The sequence below is a fragment of the Natator depressus genome, chromosome 7 (genome assembly GCF_965152275.1).
Source record: "Natator depressus isolate rNatDep1 chromosome 7, rNatDep2.hap1, whole genome shotgun sequence".
NCBI classification, from domain to species: domain Eukaryota; kingdom Metazoa; phylum Chordata; order Testudines; family Cheloniidae; genus Natator; species Natator depressus.
In genome coordinates, this window is record NC_134240.1 from 44,652,679 (window position 1) to 44,673,330 (window position 20,652).

At 46.2% G+C, this 20,652-nt stretch overlaps 1 protein-coding gene across 1 annotated transcript in view; it reads left to right on the plus strand.

Moving 5' to 3' along the window:
* The window catches only part of MAPKAPK3 (MAPK activated protein kinase 3), a 72,190-nt gene that overhangs the window by 36,179 nt on the left and 15,359 nt on the right, over positions 1 to 20,652 (plus strand). The window contains exons 3-5 of the mRNA XM_074958295.1: positions 16,943 to 17,082; positions 18,021 to 18,085; positions 20,469 to 20,548. Of these exons, the coding sequence (XP_074814396.1) occupies positions 16,943 to 17,082; positions 18,021 to 18,085; positions 20,469 to 20,548 (285 nt within the window). The remainder of the gene's footprint in view (positions 1 to 16,942; positions 17,083 to 18,020; positions 18,086 to 20,468; positions 20,549 to 20,652) is intronic.

Here is a 20,652-nt window from a genome sequence, read left to right on the forward strand (position 1 = left end):
CTTACAGGGAATTAAAATCAACAAAGGGGGCGGATTTTCATCAAGGAGAAACACACACAACTGTCACACCAAAGCCTGTCCAGTCATGAAACTGGTTTTCAAAGCTTCTCTGATGCTCAGCGCACCTTGCTGTGCTCTTCTAATTGCCCTGGTGTCTGGCTGCTCAAAATCGGACGCCAGGTGATTTGCCTCAACCTCCCACCCCGCCATAAACATCTTCCCCCTTACTCTCACAGATACTATGGAGCACCCAGCAAGCAGCAATAACAATGGGAATGTTGGTTGCGCTGAGGTCTCACCTAGTCAGCAAACAGTGCCAGCGAGCTTTTAAACATCCAAAGGCACATTCTACCACCATTCTGCACTTGCTCAGCCTATAGTTGAACTGCTCCTTACTACTGTCCAGGCTTTAAGAGCCATGGGAGCAAGGGGTAGGCTAGGTTAGGTGCGACCACGCGGTGCTGCCGGCTGGGAGAGCAGCCTGAGGCAGAAGCCTCTAGCTTTCATGATATTCCAGGCAGGACTGAACCTCCATAAAATGAAACTTAAAGAAGAGAATGACCTGGAGTCTCTGGCTCCCATTTGGTGCTCTAAGAGGAGAATAGCCATGTCTGTCCAGGCGCCCCTGATCGACCTCACCAAGGTCTGCCAGGAGCACCCAGGAGACGTACGACAGCTATCAGTCCTACTGCACTGTCTGCCATGAAGTGGGGAGGGATAGCTTGGTGGTTTGAGCATTGGCCTGCTAAATCCAGGGTTGTGAGTTCAATCCTTGAGGGGGCCATTTAGGGATCTGGGGCAAAAATTCGGGATTGGTTCTGCTTTGAGCAGGGGGTTGGACTAGGTGACCTCCTGAGGTCCCTTCCAACCCTGATATTCTATGATTCTATGACGGCAAGGAGCTGCTGCTGTGCAGCAATGCAGTACTGCGTCTGCCAGCAGCACCCAGGAGACGTACCGTGATGGTGAGCTGAGCAGGCTCCATGCTTGCTGTGGCATGTGCATGGGTAACCCACGAAAAAAGGCACGGAATGATTGTCTGCCGTTGCTTTCACGGAGGGAACAGGGGCCTGACGATATCTACCCAAAACCACCTGCGACAATGTTTTTGCCCCATCAGGCATTGGGAGCTTAACCCAGAATTCCAATGGGCAGCGGAGACTGCGGGAACTGTGGGATAGCTACCCACAGTGCACCGCTCTGTAAGTTGATGCTAGCCATGGTAGTGAGGACGCACTCTGCCGACTTAATGCGCTTAGTGTGGACATATGCAATTGACTGTATAAAATCAGTTTCTAAAAATCGACTTCTATAAAATTGACCTAATTTCGTAGTGTAGACATACCCAAAGAAAACCCTTGATTTTGTGCCTAGAGGCATTGAGTAGGTTAGGTACAAAACCAGAGCCATCTTTTAAACCTGTTCTAGATACCTTGGCATTGTTCAGGTTTTTAATGACTTTATCCCTGTGTGGGCTTATGAAAGGTGAATGACAGCTCTTGACCAAACTCCCTTGTGTACAAGTATAGCACAGGCAGGAGCGATGCAAGCTTTGTTACTGCACAGCACTTCTTTACTAACCTGGAGGGACCACCTCTGGGGTTGGTCTTTCCACTAAGGGTGTCCATTAGTGCCGACTGCAATGGTAGCTTTGGTAACGTGGACAGCTCCTCTGGAATTGGACTAGAGCTTCATTACACTTAGGCCACCAAACAGTTTTGGTCACTAACACCCTGGTTTAGAGACCTAGAAGTGAAAGGCTTTGTGAGCCACCACCAATCCCCGGATCCATCCAATCCACCTGGTTATTTTTAAATATCCCACAGTCACTGAAAGATTTTTAAAAACCCTCTTCTTCCTCGGGGGTTTGCTGGCATGTGTTGTCTGCTGGTTTAACTGCCACAGCTAACATGCTTTTGCTAGATCTCTTCTGGCTGATGCTGATGCACAAACAAGGAAGTAAACATTCTTGTTAACATCAGCTCCATTAGGAATGTAGCACAAAGGACTACTTTCACCATCCTAATGGACTGTTAGAAATCATGATGAAATTTTGGGTGGTTGTTTTGTTCCCACCGAGAGCGGAAGAGAAACCTATTCAGAGGGATATGTTCAACTACTGCATTTTTTCCCCTTTCCCTGCTATTTAAGGGAGAATGTGGACACTTCACCACCAGCTGATGCTCTTTTCCTATAAGGATTTTTTCACCTCTTTGGGTAACTGTCTTGCTTCCATCTACCTACCACTAAGGCTACATTTTAGTCACGGGTATTTTTAGTAAAATGGACAGGTCACAGACAGTAAAGAAAAATTCACTGCCCATGATCTGTCCATGACTTGTACTATATACCCCTGACTAAATCTTGGGGGCAGGGGTACCGCAGGTGCTTGTGGGGAGGTGGCCCAGGACCCCCACTGGTGCTGGGGGGGGTGGGATTGGCAGGGCTGGCAGGCTTCATACCTGGCTCCTTCTGGCTGCCCAGAAGCAGCAACATGTCTCTCCCTTAGCTCCTAGCTCCATGCACTGCCCCTGCCCTAAGCACCGGCTCCACAGCTCCCATTGGCCATGGTTTCTGGCCAGTGGGAGCTGCGGGGGTGGTGCCTGCGGGCAGAGGCAGCGCGTGGAGCTAGGAGCTGAAGGAAGGACGTGTTGCTGTTTCCGGGGAGCCCACCAAGGTAAGCTCTGTCCAGAACCCTCACCCCCTCCTGCGCTCCAACCCTGAGCCCCCTCCCACACACATGCAAACTCCTGCTACTGGGGGAGGGGGACAGTGGCCCAAGACTGCCCCAGCAGCAGCAGGTGTGGCTGGCCCAGGGGCTGCCCGAGCTGTTCAGGTGGCCCCTGGGTCAGCTGTACTGGCCGCTGCAGAAGTCACAGAGGTCCCGGAAAGTCACGGAATCCATGACCCCTGTGAGAAACTCTCAGCCTTACCTATCACTGTCTGTTCCCCACCCCCTCTCCAGTTGAGAAGTGTCTTGAAAAAATAGTGAGTGAAACAGCATCTCACTGACACCTGAGCTTCCCAATAGAGTTTTCTGTTTTCAAGGTCAAAAAGCTGTTAATGTTAAGAGCAAGCAGTATAGCAAAATGCAAAACATGATCCTCTTTGGGGAGTTACAGCACTTAGAGAAAGACAGTGCGGTATCTCTTAGTGAATGGCATTAATCAATGGTCTCTCCTCCATTCCCTTCCCCTACTGCACCTTTTAGTCACCAGATTTCACAGTCTTTGCAAAAGCCTTTTCAAGGTTTCCTGAATGAATAAAAATATAATTTAACAATCAGTGAAGTAAAGCTATCAGAACATGCCTTTGCTGAAATTGAGGTGCAATCGTCTTGTTAAAAACCTTTATGGTTGATTCGGTGTCTTTTTCTCTTTCCACTCTAATGGCACACAAGTGGTCTCCCCAGCATGTTCACATTCGTTATGCATTAGACCATCCACATGTGCCTTTATAGAGGTAGTGTAGAAATAAGGAATTGACTACAAGACAACATGTGGTCCAAAGCCATTGTGGTAGAGACATTTTGTGGGTGGGGGAAGAGAAAAGGGACAAGTAAAAGCTGCATTAATCATACATAACTATACAGGCCTCTTTGTGACAACAGCAGCTCTTGAATAGAAAATGAATGGAAGAGCAGCTGTGGAGCAACTGGTGTTAGTTCAAGTGCATGAACAAAGCCCTGATTCCTTTAATCCACGCTCACAAAAGCAGCATGCAAAGAGGAAAAGTAGTAAATTGAGGTAGACATATGTCCATCATTTGCACGTGGTGGGTGACTTTGTCTGACTGCTAAAATATAAATTGCTGCAAACAAAGTTTGGATCTGGATTCAGGTTTCCCCCAGTTGAGCGTTAGGATCTGGACATTTAGTTCAGGCCCATCTCTACTAATCTTACAACCCTATCTCTGACTGAAATGAACAACAGAAAGGTGAGGACACTTAGTTTCTGTTCTCAGGCAAGACTAGATGCTGGGAATGGGAGTAAATGAGTGAACCTAGAGAGGGCCACTTGTAAAATCAGATGTTACTGGGACAACTAAATTCAAGTGCAGATGCCTAAAGTAGTAGTCAATGAGTCTGCTAGAGGTCTAACACAAGTCCCAGAACTTGTTGGCACCACAGGGACTTGAGAAAGAGGAGGCTTTTTCTTAATCTACTATAGAGGGACAATGTCAATGGATATGTCTACCCTGCAAAAGAAGACTCACAGCAGCTACTCTCAGTTGACTTGGGCTCATGCTATGAGTTTGACTTCGGTCTGAAGCTTGGGCTCCAAAACCTGGCGAGGAGGGAGGGTCTTGGAGCCCAGGTTCCAGCCCATATGGGAACATCTACACTGCTATTTTTAGACCCTTAGCGCGAGTCCCAATCAGTTGACCCAGGTGCAATGAGTTTTTGCAATGTAACTGTATCCTTAAGCCCCAGAAATCAGATGAAATAGTAAAATCACCTTCCATGGAAATGTTACACACCAATCACCTAGTAGTTCTTGGTGTACGTTGATGGGAAATCACACGGTTGTCATAGTATGCTGTCCTATGCTCCATTTCCTACTGCACCAGCCCACGGATTCCATTACTACCATTCATTGCACAAAATGCTGCATATATTTGTACCTGTATATAGTATGCAAAAGGCTTATTTTTGATATCTGTGTACCAAATAAATACAAAGGATATTTTCCAGAGTTTAACCCTCACCCTCTAAAAATGGCTTTTGGCAGACACTTTGACATATAATGATTGCTACACCGCCTCCTTTCTTCACTTCTGGCCAACAGCCCAGGTGTGATTCCTAGTGCCAGACTTGACTGTGGTAATGTCAAGGTGACAGCTGGAGGGAGTGGGAGAGGGAGAGAGAACACACAAAAATCGAGAACAGAAATGTGGGGACTTGATTCACATTTCAGGGGTGGTTTGATTTATATTAACTCTTCACGGTCAAATCTTTACTGGTAAGAGTGCTACAAAAATTAAATTAATCTTTGGTTTCAAACGTAAAATGAGATGCCCTTATCATATCTTGGAATAGGACTTGGAAAAACCACTCACCTGTGCCAAGAGGGAAACTCTCCTTGGTGAGTGCAGGGGCTACAAACAAACAATTTCTGCAACATTTAGGCTGTCATTTAAAACCACTATTAGGATTCTAGCTCTTATGGGTGCAAAGAAAATTTTCCAGATTTGCACAAACTATAAACTGGAGCAGTGTCATCGTCCTGAGTCTGTAGAAAGATAGCATTGGGCCTCCTGCTGCTAATAGCCTTGTCAAACAGCAAAGCGAAACTGATAAGACTGGAAATCAGTTTCACTGATGATTTTCAGAGCTCTGAAGACATCAAGAAAACTGAAGAATCATGTTGGTTTTTTCATGCTGTTGGTTCAGAGAGGTAGCTGAAACAAGAACCAGAGTTCTTCCTGGAAAGACCCAAAAATGGAGGCTAGGAGAAGCGTAAAGTAATAGAAATCTATTTCCTTGGCCTCCCCTCAGCTCTTTGCAGCAGCCAGGAAGGCTCTGAGGGAAGAGGTAGAGGTTCAGTGTATATGACAGGAATAAGGCCAGGACCCTGGTAGAAATTCTAGCACACATTCCCATTCCAGTAGCTGGTGGTGGAGGCAAGGGCATTGCCCCTAGGGCCTTGCTTGTCATCTTTTGTGTCTACCTCTGGCTAGCAATTATATGTTAAAAAAAAGAATTGAGCCCTGCCTCAGAATGCCTGCTCTAGCCTTGCTTTGTGAAATTGCTCTTGATCATTTCTGCTGGAAAAAAAAAAAAAAAGGAGTCTGGGAAATTACACTGTATCTGCATTTGCTAATGGAACTTGCATTGATTGAGCATTGTGTAAAAGGGAAGGATGGCAGGAACTCTCGCACCTTAATCGTCTGATCTTTTCCAGAAATAGCCTTCTAAGAACTCCAGTGAGAGGCAAGTTTCAGAGTGATAGCTGCGTTAGTCTGTATCAGCAAAAACAACGAGGAGTCCTTGTGGCACCTTAGAGACTAACAAATTTATTTGGGCATAAGCTTTTGTGGGCTAAAACCCCGTCATCAGATTGAAGGAGTGAAAAATACAGTAAGCAGTATATACATACAGCACGTGAAAAGATGGGAGTTGCCTTAGCAAGTGAGGGGGTCAGTGCTAATGAGGCCAATTTAGTTAAGGTGGAAGTGGCCTGTTCTCAACAGTTGACAAGAAAGGGTGAATATCAAGAGAGGGAAAATTACTTTTGTAATTTTGTACATTTGTAGTGCTAACGAGGCCAATGCAAGGTGGATGTTGGCCATTTCCAACAGTTGACAAGAAGGTGTGAGTATCAGCAGAGGGAAGATTACTTTTTGTAGTGACCCATTGTGACGTTCCCCTCTGGTGTTATCTGGACCAGTGATCTACTAGGCCTCTCCAATCCTCAGCCAGCCTTACCCTGCTCTGCTGTGAGAGCCCCCACTTCTGGGCTGTTTACGCACAGCCTCTGGCATGTAAGCTAATCCCAGCTACTTGCAAGCGAATGACACTAGCCAATATCTCCAGTCCCAGACATAACCCTCGGAACCTCCGTCTTGCAGTGTCCAGTTATGCCCACTGGATGCTGAAAGCTTATATGAGTTTGTCAGTTTAAGAAAGACATTGATATGTACCAGGCTTGTTATCCCAAGGAGAGTCTCTGACACACTTCAAACAAAATGCACTGTTTCAGGTAGAACAAACAAACAGATTTATTAACTATAAAGACAGATTTTAAGTGATTATAAGTCAAAGCATAACAAGTCAGATTTGGTCAAATGAAATAAAAGCAAAACGTATTCTAAGCTGATTTTAACACTTTCAGTGTCCTTACAAACTTAGATGCTTCTCGCCACAGGCTGGCTGGTTACTTTTCAGACAAGCCAGTGTCCATTGTTCCTGTGAGGCTCTGCTGGGTTTGTCCCATCCATGCCCTGATGAGTGTGAATTGCCTCTCTGTTCTTGGAGAGTTTTTGCATGGGCTTGCTTTAAGCCATGAGGACACATTTTCAGCTCATAACTATGTACATGAAATTATAACTGTCAAGGTTCCTCCCCCACTCTGAACTCTAGGGTACAGATGTGGGGACCTGCATGAAAACCTCCTAAGCTTACTTTCACCAGCTTAGGTTAAAACTTCCCCAAGGAAGAAATTAATTTTATCCTTTGTCCCTGGATCTCCACTGCCACCACCAAACTCTAACTGGGTTTACTGGGAAATGTAGTTTGGACACGTCTTTCCCCCCAAAATCCTCCCAACCCTTGCACCCCACTTCCTGGGGAAGTTTTGGTAAAAATCCTCACCAATTTGCATAGGTGACCACAGACCCAAACCCTTGGATCGGAGAACAGTGAAAAAGTATTCAGTTTTCTTACAAGAAGACTTTTAATAGAAGTAAAGAAATCCCCTCTGTAAAATCAGGATGGTAGATACCTTACAGGGTAACTAGATTCAAAACATAGAGAATCCCTCTAGGCAAAACCTTAAGTTACAAAAAAGACACACAGACAGAAATAGTCATTCTATTCAGCACAGTTCTTTTCTCAGCCATTTAAAGAAATCATAATCTAACACATACCTAGCTAGCTTACTTACTAAAGTTCTAAGACTCCATTCCTGGTCTATCCCCAGCAAAAGCGACAGACAGACAGACACAGACTCTTTGTTTCTCTCCCTCCTCCCAGCTTTTGAAAGTATCTTGTCTCCTCGTTGGTCATTTTGGTCAGGTGCCAGCGAGGTTACCTTTAGCTTCTTAACCCTTTACAGGTGAGAGGATTTTTCCTCTGGCCAGGAGGGATTTTAAAGGGGTTTACCCTTCCCTTTATATTTATGACAATAACTGATAAGCTTACTATAACATTACTGTAACAGTTACTATAACATCACCGTAACAACCATGCTCAGTGCATTATGAGCCTTCCGAAGACACCCAAAAGATGAACATGGGGGTGCTGGGTGTTCCCCCAAGGTACAGAGCGTCACACATCCCCTCTCAGTTTACTGCAGGAGGGTTAGTCACTGACTAGCTTGAAGGCAATTTTTTGTTATAGTTCTCTTGGCATCCAGCCATTAAGCCATGAGGCAGTGTGCCTCAGTTTCCCCATTCACACACAGCAAACCAGTTTTTTTATGGTTTCTCTGCTGTGATAAGCTTTAAACCCGTTTATAGGTTTTAATTGAAAAGTAGCATTATCATAAAGTTTAACCTCTGTGTTGAAATTCTTATCCCCAAAACTTAACATTAATACCAACATTTTTATCACAGATGGGTGTTTACAAGTATCTTTATGATACCGTGCCCTCTGTTCAGTTAGTGTAATTTGAGGTTAGTTTGTTCATTATCCGTGGTGTCCTTTGACTCTCTCCCATGTAATCAGTCACTGGCTTCTCTTTCCCTCCAGTGTTTCCCTTTTTGTTGGCTCTTAATTTAATCATGTTTCTGGCATTTTGATGTCTCAGGGTCTGGTAAGATAAGGGTCCAGGGGGATCCTGCACATTGGCTGGCCCTTTGGGGAGCGATCTCCCAACCCCAGGACTGTACATATGTAAAAAATCCAGCTCCCCTTTTGGGGTTACCCTGTGTTTCCCCCTCCCAGCACTGAGTCCTTCCCTGCCCCCTAGAGGGCTGTGATCTGTGTTCTCTGGGCTAGGTGTGTTTACCCTTTGATCAGATTCACCTTTTCCCAGCAGCTTTCCCATAACTCCTCTCTGTGTCTCACCAGCCTGGGGAAAAACACCCCCTTCTCTGTCATTTGGGTTATTTGTATTCTGGCAAACTACTACCTGGCAATTTTCTGATCCCAACTCCTCTGTTATCACAAGCATGGGAGCTGCATCTTGATTTAAAGACACACGGTTACTTTCCAAAACCTTATCAGAAATAGCATTCTGAAAAACTGGGATTTGGATTGGGGTACCCTCCATCACCCCTTTCTCTGTCCCTGAGAAGTCAGCTGCGTGACTGCTTCCCTCTAGGAGGTCAGTTACAGTTCCGCCTCAAAACCTGGGTCACGGGCGGAGTGCCTAGGTGCACAGATGCTGACACAGCCATCCTCCTAGTGTCCTAGGCATCCTGCCCCAAGTGACTAGTGAGGAGACATTCCTGTACCCCCACTATTCCTTCCCCAGTTTCCTCCTCTGGGCCCCCTCCTAAGACACAGTTCTTTGGGCTGCCTAAGAAGGGTTCTGTCTTTTGTTCAGCTGCAGAATTCTGCCAGCTAACAAGTGGGACAGTTTCCTTAATCACTGACAACACCTCTCCTGTCCCTGCACCTGAGGTCATGTTGCCTTGTGCTGGAAAGGAGCCAGTCTCAGCCCCTTCCATACTTGGAAGCACCCTGCTTCCCTGTGTTACAGAGTCACAGGAATCCTCAGTGGTTTCTGAGATACCCTGCCCCTTCTCTGGGCTCTCCTCTGGGACACATTGCTCTATGCTCCCTAGAGCCGGTTTTGCCGCTGTTTCAGCTGTGATCTGCTGGCAGCTAACAACCAGGACAGTTCTCTCTCTGGCAGGCATTACACCCCCATCCCTTCCTGATGTGGTGCTGCTTCCAGCTGCAGTGTAGGAGTTGATCTCAACCACCCTCCCACCTGGAAGCATGTGGCTTCCCCCAGCTGCAGAAGAATCGAGGAGACTCTCTCCCATTCTCTCAGCAGTTCCTGAGACCTTACCCTTTCCCTCGGGGATCCCAGTATAACACTCCCTCCTGCTGCAGGCAAATACTTTAACCTGAGCTACACGGAAAAAATCATTACCAAGGAGCAGGTCGAATAGGAGGTGATCCATTACCCCCACAGTCAAAACACTTTCCAAACCTTCCCAAACCACATGGATTTTTAGCTAGTGGTATGAGGAATCTGCTTTCACCCACCCCCACAATCTCTGCCATTTGGCCAGGCAACATACTGGCCTTTGGGACCACACTCTGCTTAACCAGAGCGATCTGGGCCCCTGTATCCCTCTGCCCCAAGTATTCCCTGTTATCAATTTGGACAGCCTTAACATGCTCCATATCTGGTTCTGCAGAGGCCAACCTCACAAAACCAATATGATAGGTTTCAATTGCTTGGGGGGGGTTCTGTGTTGAGGACAGCAGAACTAACATGAGCTATTGGTTGCCCACTTCCTCCTAGCACAGGGCAGCTATTCCTCAGGTGATCAGTGGAATTACACTGATGGCACCTTTTGGGCTCTTCTACTTTTACAGGAGATTTGGGATAGGAGTTACCAGTAGAGGAATGTTTTTGGGTAAGAGACTGTTTAGGCTCCCAGCCCCCTTCCCTCTTCCCAGGGGCAAAATGGGATCCTCCCTTCCCACCAGTTCTAAACCCCTCTTTCCGTGGCCTGCCTTCAATAGAGGCCTGATTCTGTTCGAAGGCATCAGCTAAAAAAGCCATCTCATCCACAGACTTTAGATCTTTGTCCCATAGATAGCTGCTTTACCTTAGCCTTACATATGCTTAGGAAATGCTCTTGAGCAAAAGATCCAACATTCCATCAAAATTTGCCACCTCTCTACCCCTCACCCATTTTCCCAACAAATCTTTCATTTTGTTTACATATTCCCCATTACTCATACCAATATCCCTCTTAAGATTCCTACATTTAACTCTGTATGTTTCAGGGGTAATCTGAAAACTTCGCAAAACAGTATCTTTAAATTTACAATAGTCTAAACTAAAGCATCTTCAATAGGCATTCCATTGAATACATTTTGAGCTTTACAAGTTAATTTCACAATCAGGGTAGGAACTCTCTTATCATCAGGGATTTAATGAATTACACACAGCCTTTTGAAGGTAGTCAGCTATTCAGCAATATCATCGGTCTCACTGTATGCAGGACATAAGTGTTTCCATTTGTGTGTAAGGGGACAGTTGCCCCCTTACTAACATTCAGTGGGGGTGTTTTAGTTGCTAGCTCCCAGTACTCAAAGGGGAAGGGTCGATGGGGAATCATGATGCTGAGACTGGCAGTCCCCAGGAACAATGGGGAGAGGCCAATGCTCCAGGTCAGCCTGAATGACAGGGCGGGCAGGCTAATCAGGGAGTCAGGAGGCCAGGGAGGTCCTGTCCTCCATGTGAGCTGGAATTGCTGGGGTCAGACAGAGTGGGGCCGAGCTAAGGAGAAAGCAGGGGCCCGAGCTGAGCTGGGGAGCAGAGTTGTGCCAGATCCAGAGAGAGCAGATCCTGTCCTGGGAGCAGAGCTGCAGCCCCAAAGCCAGACGCACAGCCCAGAGAGAGCGGACTTGCCCTGGGAGGAGAGCTGCAGCAATCACAGTCAGAGGGGCCAGAAAAGCAGCCCAGGAAGCAGGTCAGTGCTGGGAGCAGAGTCACAGAAGCAGCCTGCAGAGCAGACCTGTCCTGGGAGCAGAGCTGCAGCAACCAGAACCAGAGGGCCAGAGAAGCAGCCCAGGGAGCTGGAGGCAGAGCAGCAGCCGTGCTGAGGTAGAGTGGAGCTGGAGCTGGAGCTGGGGCTGGAGCAGTCCGGAGCCGGGTGTCGTGAGCAGCTGGGGAAAGCGAGGGGGGGACCCTGGGCAGTGGGCCCAGCACAGGGAGACACCTCAGCCAGGAGGCTCTGCAGGCCAGACTCGGAGGGGGATATGTAACCCTGACAGGGTGGGGGCAACGCTGGGAAGAAGGGCCCTGCCATGTAGAGCCTGAGAGCATGTGGCCACCACCAGAGCAAGTGTCCAACCCACAGCATCCCTGCAGCACAGCCAGGGCCTAAGAAGGAGGCGTGGGACTTACAAGGAACAGACTGTGAACTGCCCTGACATTCCAGAGACACTGTTTGTGATGTTCCCTGCCACAGAGTGGGTTGATGTGTTTCCTTTAACCTTTCCCATTTCCCCTTATTCTTTTTAAAATTAATTGTTGATTAAATAAATTGCATTTGCTTCAAATTATATGTAATAATCAGTGGGTCAGAGAAGTGCCCAGTGCAGAGAGAGTACCCCGGAGTGGGGACGCCCTAGCCCCTGTCCTAGGTGACCGCAGCAGGGTTGGGGGTCGAGCCCCCTCGGAATCCTGGGCCCAGCCTTGTTGGGGTTACGAGGACTCTGCCAGACAGGAGAGTGGAAGGGGAGTGGCAAGGAGGCCACTGGGTAAAGGAAGTGGGAGCGAGGACTCAGATCCTTTTGCTAGCCCACTTCACCGGGGTAGTGCAGAAGCCAGGAAAGTTCCCCACAATAGCGGGACTATTCCCCCACTTACATGTGGATTTTTGGAGTGATGGGACTAGTTGGGGTCAGGGGGTTCTGGTTCTGCTTCTCTAGCAGGTCCAGTTGGTGTTTTCGCTCTCTCTCTCTCTTTCTCTTTCTTCCCACTCCCTTACTCTTTCTCTTCTCTCTCTCTTTTTCTTTTATCTCCAGTTCTTTCTCTTGCAATAATCTCTGGTGCTCCCTCTCCTTTTCTGCAGACTGAAGCCTAAAAAGCTCCAACTTCGCAATTGCTTCACTGCTTTCACTAATTTTCCTGCTTTCCTGTTCTTACTTCCCTTTCCCGAAATAAGCAAACAGAAAATAACAAAACCGTGACCTCCTTCTAACTGTCCTTATATGTGAAACGTGCCATCATGTGCCAGAAATGCCCGTCTGCCATGTACATTGGCCAAACTGGACAGTCTCTACGCAAAAGAATAAATGGACACAAATCAGACATCAAGAATTGTAACATTCAAAAACCAGTAGGAGAGCACTTCTGTCTCCCTGGACACTCAATAACAGACTTAAAAGTGGCAATTCTTCAAAAAAAACCCTTCAAAAACAGACTTCAGCGAAACTGCAGAACTGGGATTAATTTGCAAGCTGGACACCATCAAATTAGGCCTGAAGAAAGAGTGGGAGTGGATGGGTCACTACAAAAAGTAATTTTCCCTCTGCTGATACTCACACCTTCTTATCAACTGTTGGAAATGGCCGACGTCCACCTTGATTGCGTTGGCCTTGATAGCACTACAAAAGTAATTTTCCCTCTTTTGATATTCACCCCTTCTTGTCCACTGGGCCACATCCACCTTAATTGAATTGGCCTTGTTAGCACTGACCCCCCGACTTGGTACGGCAACTCCCATCTTTTCATATGCTGTGTATATATACTGCTTACTGTATTTTTCATTCCATGCATCTGAAGAAGTGGGTTTTAGCCCATGAAAGCTTATGCCCAAATAAATTTGTTAATCTCTAAGGTGCCACAAGGTCTCCTCGTTGTTTTCAGTGAGAGGCAAGTGGCTTTCTGGGCTTTTCTGAAATATCAAGGGGGCAGGGGGCAGAAACACAGGAAAGGTGAGTGGGATTTGAGGCATCATAGAAAGAAATGGTGCTACATCAGCAACATCTGGGCAGCAAAGGTCAGTATACTCTTAAGAAGCTTCTCTAAGTATCTTGGCTAGAGAGAGAGAGCCCTGAGGATGTTTGGGCTTTGCTATTGCACATGTGGCTCAATGAGCTTTTAATTAGACCTTTAGGCAACAGCCCAAATCAGGAAAGGCAGAGGGGAAAATCCACATGGACAGGGCCACTGAGCTACAGCATAGTGGTAGTGAGGGAAAGAACAGGCTGAATGGACTGATGACTGAAAGAAGTACAGTTACTGCACTTGGACCTGCTAATAGGCTGTCTTTTTTTTTATTATATAAATCTAAATTGGATCAGACTTTTCTTTGAGAAATAGTATGTATTGGAAACCAGGCCATATTGAGGCTGGTGGGAGGATGGCTATGAAGGGTGAACTCAGGTCACAACTGATGGCATTGGAAGAAGCCTTTATGGCCTGGTGCAGGTGTCCTGAGTTTAGGAATAATGTTGCAATGCAGACTCCCTACAGCAGTGAACATCTCACACTTTGTGGAGCTTTTGTATCTTCGGAAAGGAGCTGGAGAAGTTTGGGGCCCATGGTGCTCAGTGGGATCCCTGGCCATTTAACTAAAGAGGAGGCAGGTCCTTGGAAGAGACTGTGAGCCTCATCTTCAGCTGCACTGAGACAGCTTTCCACCACCTCCAGGAGCGTGAAGATTTCCTAAAGTCTCCTGCCTGGGGGAATCCCCAAGTAATGTAGAAACGCCATAGTCACTCCGATGTCTCCCATCTCCCTCCTCCCTGCATCCAGAACAGGGGCTGCTGCCAGGAAGAAAGGGGCGATAGCTAAGGATCTCAAAGTACTTCACAAATATTTAATTGATTTATGCATAACAAGGCCCCGTGAAGTAGTTTTGTATTGCTGCCCCCATTTTACAGAAGGGAGAACTGAAGCACAGAGGGTAAATGGCTGGCCCAGTGTCACATGGAGAGTCAGTATCTGTGCCTGGAAAAGAAACCAGAACTGCTGCTATCAGTTCCTTGCTCCAACCTTTAGACCATGCTTCTTTCTCTAATTGCCTAGTGTATTAATGACAGAATACATTTCGATACTTGTTCTCAACAAGTATCTTCAGTTCCGTTTTGATCTAATATAATAAACGAATGAGACATGAGATACGCTTTGGCCTCATAAAGCCAATGATAATGATGTTGCCAATTTGTCTGAAAATATTTCACCTACTATTGCTATACTTAACTGCTAAGACCCCAGTGACTGAAAGAAATTAGAGAAAATTATTTTCTTTTTCCTTTTTTCACTTTGTGCGTTTGAAAATAGTGTGTGGAGAGCCAGTTTCATTGTTTCTCCAGTCCTGTTAATGCTAATATTACATTAGCACTGAAAGGCATCAACCAATATCAAGACCCATTATGCTAATCACTATACTGATGCACTGTATGAGACAGTCCTTGCCTTAAAGAATTTACAATGTCTAAATAGACAAAACAGGGGGAAGGAGTGGAAGAGGAGTCAAAACTGAAGGTTTGTCTATACAGGGATATCCAGTAAAGTTAATCTGAATTAACTAAAGGTATGAATTTGAAGTGGATTAATCAAACTGCATTAAATCCCTGTGTGGATGCTGTTATTCATAATTAAAGTGGTCTTAATTCAGTTTAGCTTAATTCACCTTGGAAGTGAATTAAGGTAAACAGAATTAAAACCACTTCAGTTCTGAACAAGGGTGTTCACACAGCACTTCAATGCAGGAGTTTCACTAATCTGCTTCAAACGCACCTTTAATTAATTCAGATTAATTTTCCCGAATGCCCCAGTGTAGACAAGCCCAAGAGAAGTGACTTGCCCCACGTCACGCCACAGGTCAGTAGAAGAGTCTGGAATAGAACTCAGGTCTCCTGCCTGCCAGTATACAGTTGTGTTTCATGCAGAACACCAGGCATCAGATCTGGCTCGCACAGTTCATTTTCAGTCATGGTGTTTTCTGGCAGATGAATTATTAGAATGGTAATATCAGAAAGCTTCTCAGAATATTTTTGGAGAGGGAGGGAATATATTTCTTATTGTGCAGAGCTCCCTGTGATCAGGAAAGCTAATCTCTAACCTAACCTACCTTCTGAGGGGGTTATAATATTATATGTCACCGCATATAATAGAGAAGAAGCTTGAGTATCTAGCCAGCCCTGGGAACATTAGAGGTTTGTTAATACTCAAGGAGCATACTCAGAAACGGAGGACTGTATACACAGTCACTGCACACTTTTAAAATCTCACTACGTTTTAGGGCTCTGTAGTGCACCTTAAATTTTCCAGGCTCCATGGTGGCTGGACTGGGGAGGAGGAGTTGCTAACCTTCAAAATCGTCTGGACAGCTGCGGCCTCCTACTTCATTCACACTACCAGTTGCTTCTATTATGGAGAAGCCCAAGAGCAGTGCTAGCCTCTCGCTGCTATTAGATGCTAATGCTTTAACCCTTAGATCCCCAAGGATGTGTCTGTTCTTCTTAAGGTGAGGGACAGGAACCAAGTCAATGCTGCTCCAGCTCCCTCAGCAGCCCTGGCTCACTTACCCTGCCAGCTACACGAAACTACCCCCTGCCCCTCTGTTGCCCCCACTCCCTCCAGCAGGTGAACAGCGTCACATTCTTTCCCCACCTGTCCAACTTCACTGGCTGACCAGCCTCTCTGCATGGTGCCTCTTCTGGTCTCATGCCAAGAAATCCCTTCCCACAGCTGCTGCTCTGAGCAGAGCCGCTTCTCTATGTGTGTGGCAGTGTTAGGATCCCACACAAGCCAGTGAGGAAGGGAACGTTCCTAGCAAGCAGTGGGTAGGGTAGGACTGCCTCCATCTAGGAATCCCAATGCCGCCCCTCCTCCTTGCAGCCACAGCCCCTTTCTTCTCCAAGGAACAATAGCCCTCTGTAGCCTTCCCACTAGTCCAGGAAGCTTGTCGGTCCTGATAGCATAAAACATCTCAGGATGGGCTAGCATCCTATGGGCTGAGAGGACAGCCAAAGAGGATTCCTGCCACAGTCTTGAGTGCCGCTGCTGTTTGAACCCTAGGTACTAGATTTAAGCAGAATAGCTTAGACCAGTGGTTCTCAAATTTACTTGATCGGGCCCCCCTTCTTTTTGTCTGTAGTCGTTTACGCCCCTCTCCCACAAGTACATATACTGCCACCCAGCTCTGAAGGCAGCACCACACCAGTAGCAGCACAGAAGTAAGGGAGGCAATGTCAAAAGTGACATTCGTCAATATCACTTTTCACAGCGGACTTAGCACCCCATTGTCACCCTTACTTCTGTGCTGCTGCTGCCACCCTGGGGCTAACAGCTGGAGTCCCACCGCATCCCGGTGACGGATTGTGGGGCTGGGAGGAGAGCCCGGGAGCTATGGCTGTCCTGTTTATCCCCACATCCAGGGTGTGCACGGCCCTTCTGCACAAGCTCTGGCTGCCTGGGGCTGACAGAGCTCTTAAAGCGGGGTGGGGGAGGGAGGGGAGCACACAGATCGCACCTGCCATGACACATTCCCATGTCTCCCTTGGGAGGCCTGCCCCATAGTTTGAGAACCCCGGCTTGGACTGATAGCGTTGCTCTCTCCTGTCTCCTTACAGCTCCTGTATGACAGTCCGAAAGCACGACAGGAGGTGGATCATCACTGGAGGGCGTCAGGGTGTCCCCATATTGTCCACATTCTGGATGTGTACGAGAACATACACCAGGGGAAAAGATGCCTCCTCATCGTCATGGAATGGTACGAACCAGGGAAGTCCTCCCTTCCCCCCGATCCACATTCAGGAGAGTAGAGGGAATGTGACCGCTGGCTGTAAGAGCTGGGAGCAGTCCTGGCTGCAGAGCCTTGCCATGCAGTAGCCTCGTGCATCTCTCTCTTTACAGGATTTATGGGGAAACCTGCAGCTGCTCCAAGCAGCCTGTCTGTGGGAGGAACAAGAAAACTAATCATGAAACTAACCTTCCTTTGCACTCAGAAAAAAGTATCTTTATGGAAACATGGGTGTAATTAATACATATATTCAAACGTGCATCTGTCACTTTCCTCAACACATTCTCGTGGGGGCTGACTGTCCTTATAAGGTCATTTGGCTCCCCTCAGGCTATAACTATACCTAATTCTTCCCACTGTCCCCTACCCTCTTGGTGCCACTGTCGCAATGGTGACTTCCTCCGGGAGGGGGGTGAGGGCAGTTTAATATCTCTCTTATCAGTTCCTTATTTGCTTGCTTGCTTCGTTTGTTTTTCTCATCCCCAAACCTTAAAGAACTTTTTTGCAGTGCAGTAAGACCACAAGAATTGCTATCAGCCTTCTGAACCAGCATCTGACCTGTCATTTCTGGTCTCCCAGCAGAGATGTGTGGCATGTTACCAATGTCAGTGATTATGTTTTCTGGGAAATGCCTCACTACATATTAAATCACAGGCCTCAAAACTCCTGTTTTGTTGTTGTTGTTGTTGTTTTTTAATTTAATGGCAGAGCAGGCAGCAATCTGCACTGGACCTATCAGGAACAGATTATTTAGCAAGTTCAAGTCTCAGAGACAGGCAGGCAGGTTACCTAGCTTACATAAAACCATAGTTGCTGCAGGTCCATGCACACAAGATGATGCACACTCTGATGGAGATTTTCTTTTGCTCGCCCCCCTGATTTTGTTTTGTATGTGTTCTCTGTTTCAGCATGGAGGGAGGGGAGCTGTTCAGTAGGATCCAGGAGCGAGGAGACCAAGCTTTCACAGAGAAAGGTAGAATGTCATGAGAAAGTCTGTGAGGTTTTATTTCCTTCACCCTCCCTCCCTACCCAAAATAAATGGAAAATGTTTGCGTAGTTTCTGCAGGAACTTTACTGGGTTCGGTTTTGTTTCCTCTTGTTTTAAATTTCTATTTTTTATATTTAAAACAATTTAATGTCACAGCTCAAGAAAATGAGAAGCTATCAGAATTGGCTAGATTTAGGCATAATGTGGAAAGCTAGACGAAAACTTCCTGACATACATCTGCTTATACACTTCAGTACTAAACTGCAGCAGCCCCTGCTGTTCTAATTCCTGGTCCTCACACAGCTCTGCCAGCGTACCCCCATCCTGACATGCAGTCCCTCCCTTGAGTAGCATCAGTTGTGTTCAGCTGTGTTGTGAATAAATGGTTATAACAAACACTTAGTACAGAAAGGCAACATGACTTGTTTAAGGTCCCACAGTGAATCAGTAAGAGAGCCTGGAACACAAAAGGCTTGTTGTTGTTTATTTAATTATTATTATTACTTACTATTTGGACAGTACCATAAATGCACATGACTGCAAAATTCTACTTGCCCACTCACTGCCAGAGAAGTGGGTTGCTTTTATTGAAGAGTAAAATATTATTAGCGTTGTTTCATTATTGTCCTCATGAAATGGGTAGGTGAGTGGAATTTATACCTGGGTTGTAAATTATTGTGACCATTGTGCAAGGCTGGTATAGAGGCCAGGTTTTCTGATTCCCAGTTTCCTATGCTAATATCTAGTCTATGATGAATCTCTCAAGAGGCATGAGTGATACATGTGGAGCACATGAACTGGATGCAGTTCTAAGGAGTGTACTGTGTAGTTCTGTCAGATACAAGACTCCAGAGGGAAAGAATGGTGCTGTGACTATAGGTGATTCTACCCTGATAACAACATGACTTTTATGCATTATATACCTCGAGTGTTTTCTCCCAGATACCCATTCACAAACCTTCGGGGACTTCAAGAGAAAAATACTCCACTTGCACAACAGGCGCTGAGAAATTAATATCCCTCTTTCTTTGAGGGACCTCCCAAGATCGCACTCTCCACCCACCTAGCAGATAGCTTCACAGTGCTCAGGGCCTAGGTAGTAAAGGAGAAGGGTATGCAAGGTTTTAACCTCACAGCTTCCAAATGGGATGCATTTTTCCTCCCTTTGATTGTTTCTGCCTGACAAGGCACAGTTTGTGCCCTCAAGCAAGACATCTCTGTATCAGTCCAGACCTGGATATTCCAGCCAAAGCAGGAGATTTGCTTTATACCCAGATGGGTCTATATAAACTAGGTTTGCCTGGTTACAGTAAAATAATCTTGGTTTTCCCCTCCAGCCTCTGAAGCTGAGAGCATCACTTTATTTATGCTCCTACCTGTGCAGGAAATGAACAGCCAAGTTAAAGATATTAACTCTGACCTCTGTTAATTCAGATAATGTTGAATAATATAGATATTTATGTAGTCTTGTGAATTTAAGACAGTGTTGACCCATAACAGTGGGAACAGAGAAAATGAGAGAGAGTCTGCAGGTGAAGTACCTTAGGGGGTTGAAGCCAAAACTAGCGCTTGCTCTAGAATAGCTGTTCAGCACACAGAGCTGGGGGAGGCCACAACCCTCTTTCTCTGAAATGACCTCCCACATAAAGCTCTTCTGGCTGCCGCAAGTCAATGAACTCTTTCAGGCTCCACTTCATGAAATCTGTTGCTGGGGGGACAGTCAGCTCACTAGCCACTAGAATTTCCTGCTGGAGTATGTATCAAGTGCAGAAATTAGACATAAAAATAAACTGGTGAAAAAATATACTAGGATAGGCTGTGCAGCATAAAATGGCTAATTCACTTTAATTTTTATATGAGGAGACACTGTTAAGGCTGCTGAGGACCAAAAATGTAACCTACCATGATATTATTATATTATGATGATGATCTGATGCTAAAAGAATTTTTAGCCCCTGCAGAAGTAGGTGTGCACTGTTAGTTAAGCTTCTCTGCTGGGCAACCCAAAAATATATCCAGGGGCACTTTCTTCATGATCTTGGACATTGCTCCATCACTCTGCTGTGCCCTTAGTACTCTGTTCTGATGAGCACAGCAGAGCATTAATTTACAAGTACACACAGAGCAGGAGTCTCAACTATTTAAGTTACTGTGCCTGCTCATGAGAATGGCTGAGCTGCCGGGGGATTGTGGGGTATGATTGCCTTCAAAACAAAAACACAGCTGTTGAGGCTAATTTTAGGTTTTTCAGCGTTGACACTAGCCCTGTATACAGACAAGCTGGATGTAACTCAGAAACATTCCCAAGCATATCTCTGAGCTACGGTGGGAATGTTAATATGACCTTTCTCTAAAATTATATTTATAGAGGCCTCTGAGATAATGAGAGACATCGGAACAGCCATCCAGTATCTGCATGCAATGAACATTGCCCATAGAGATGTCAAGGTGAGGCCTGAATGTGCCTATGCAGGGGAGAAAAGTTAAACTGAAAACAAGTGGATGGTGGTGATCTATATAACATTTATGAATACAGTACAGCATAGGTGCTG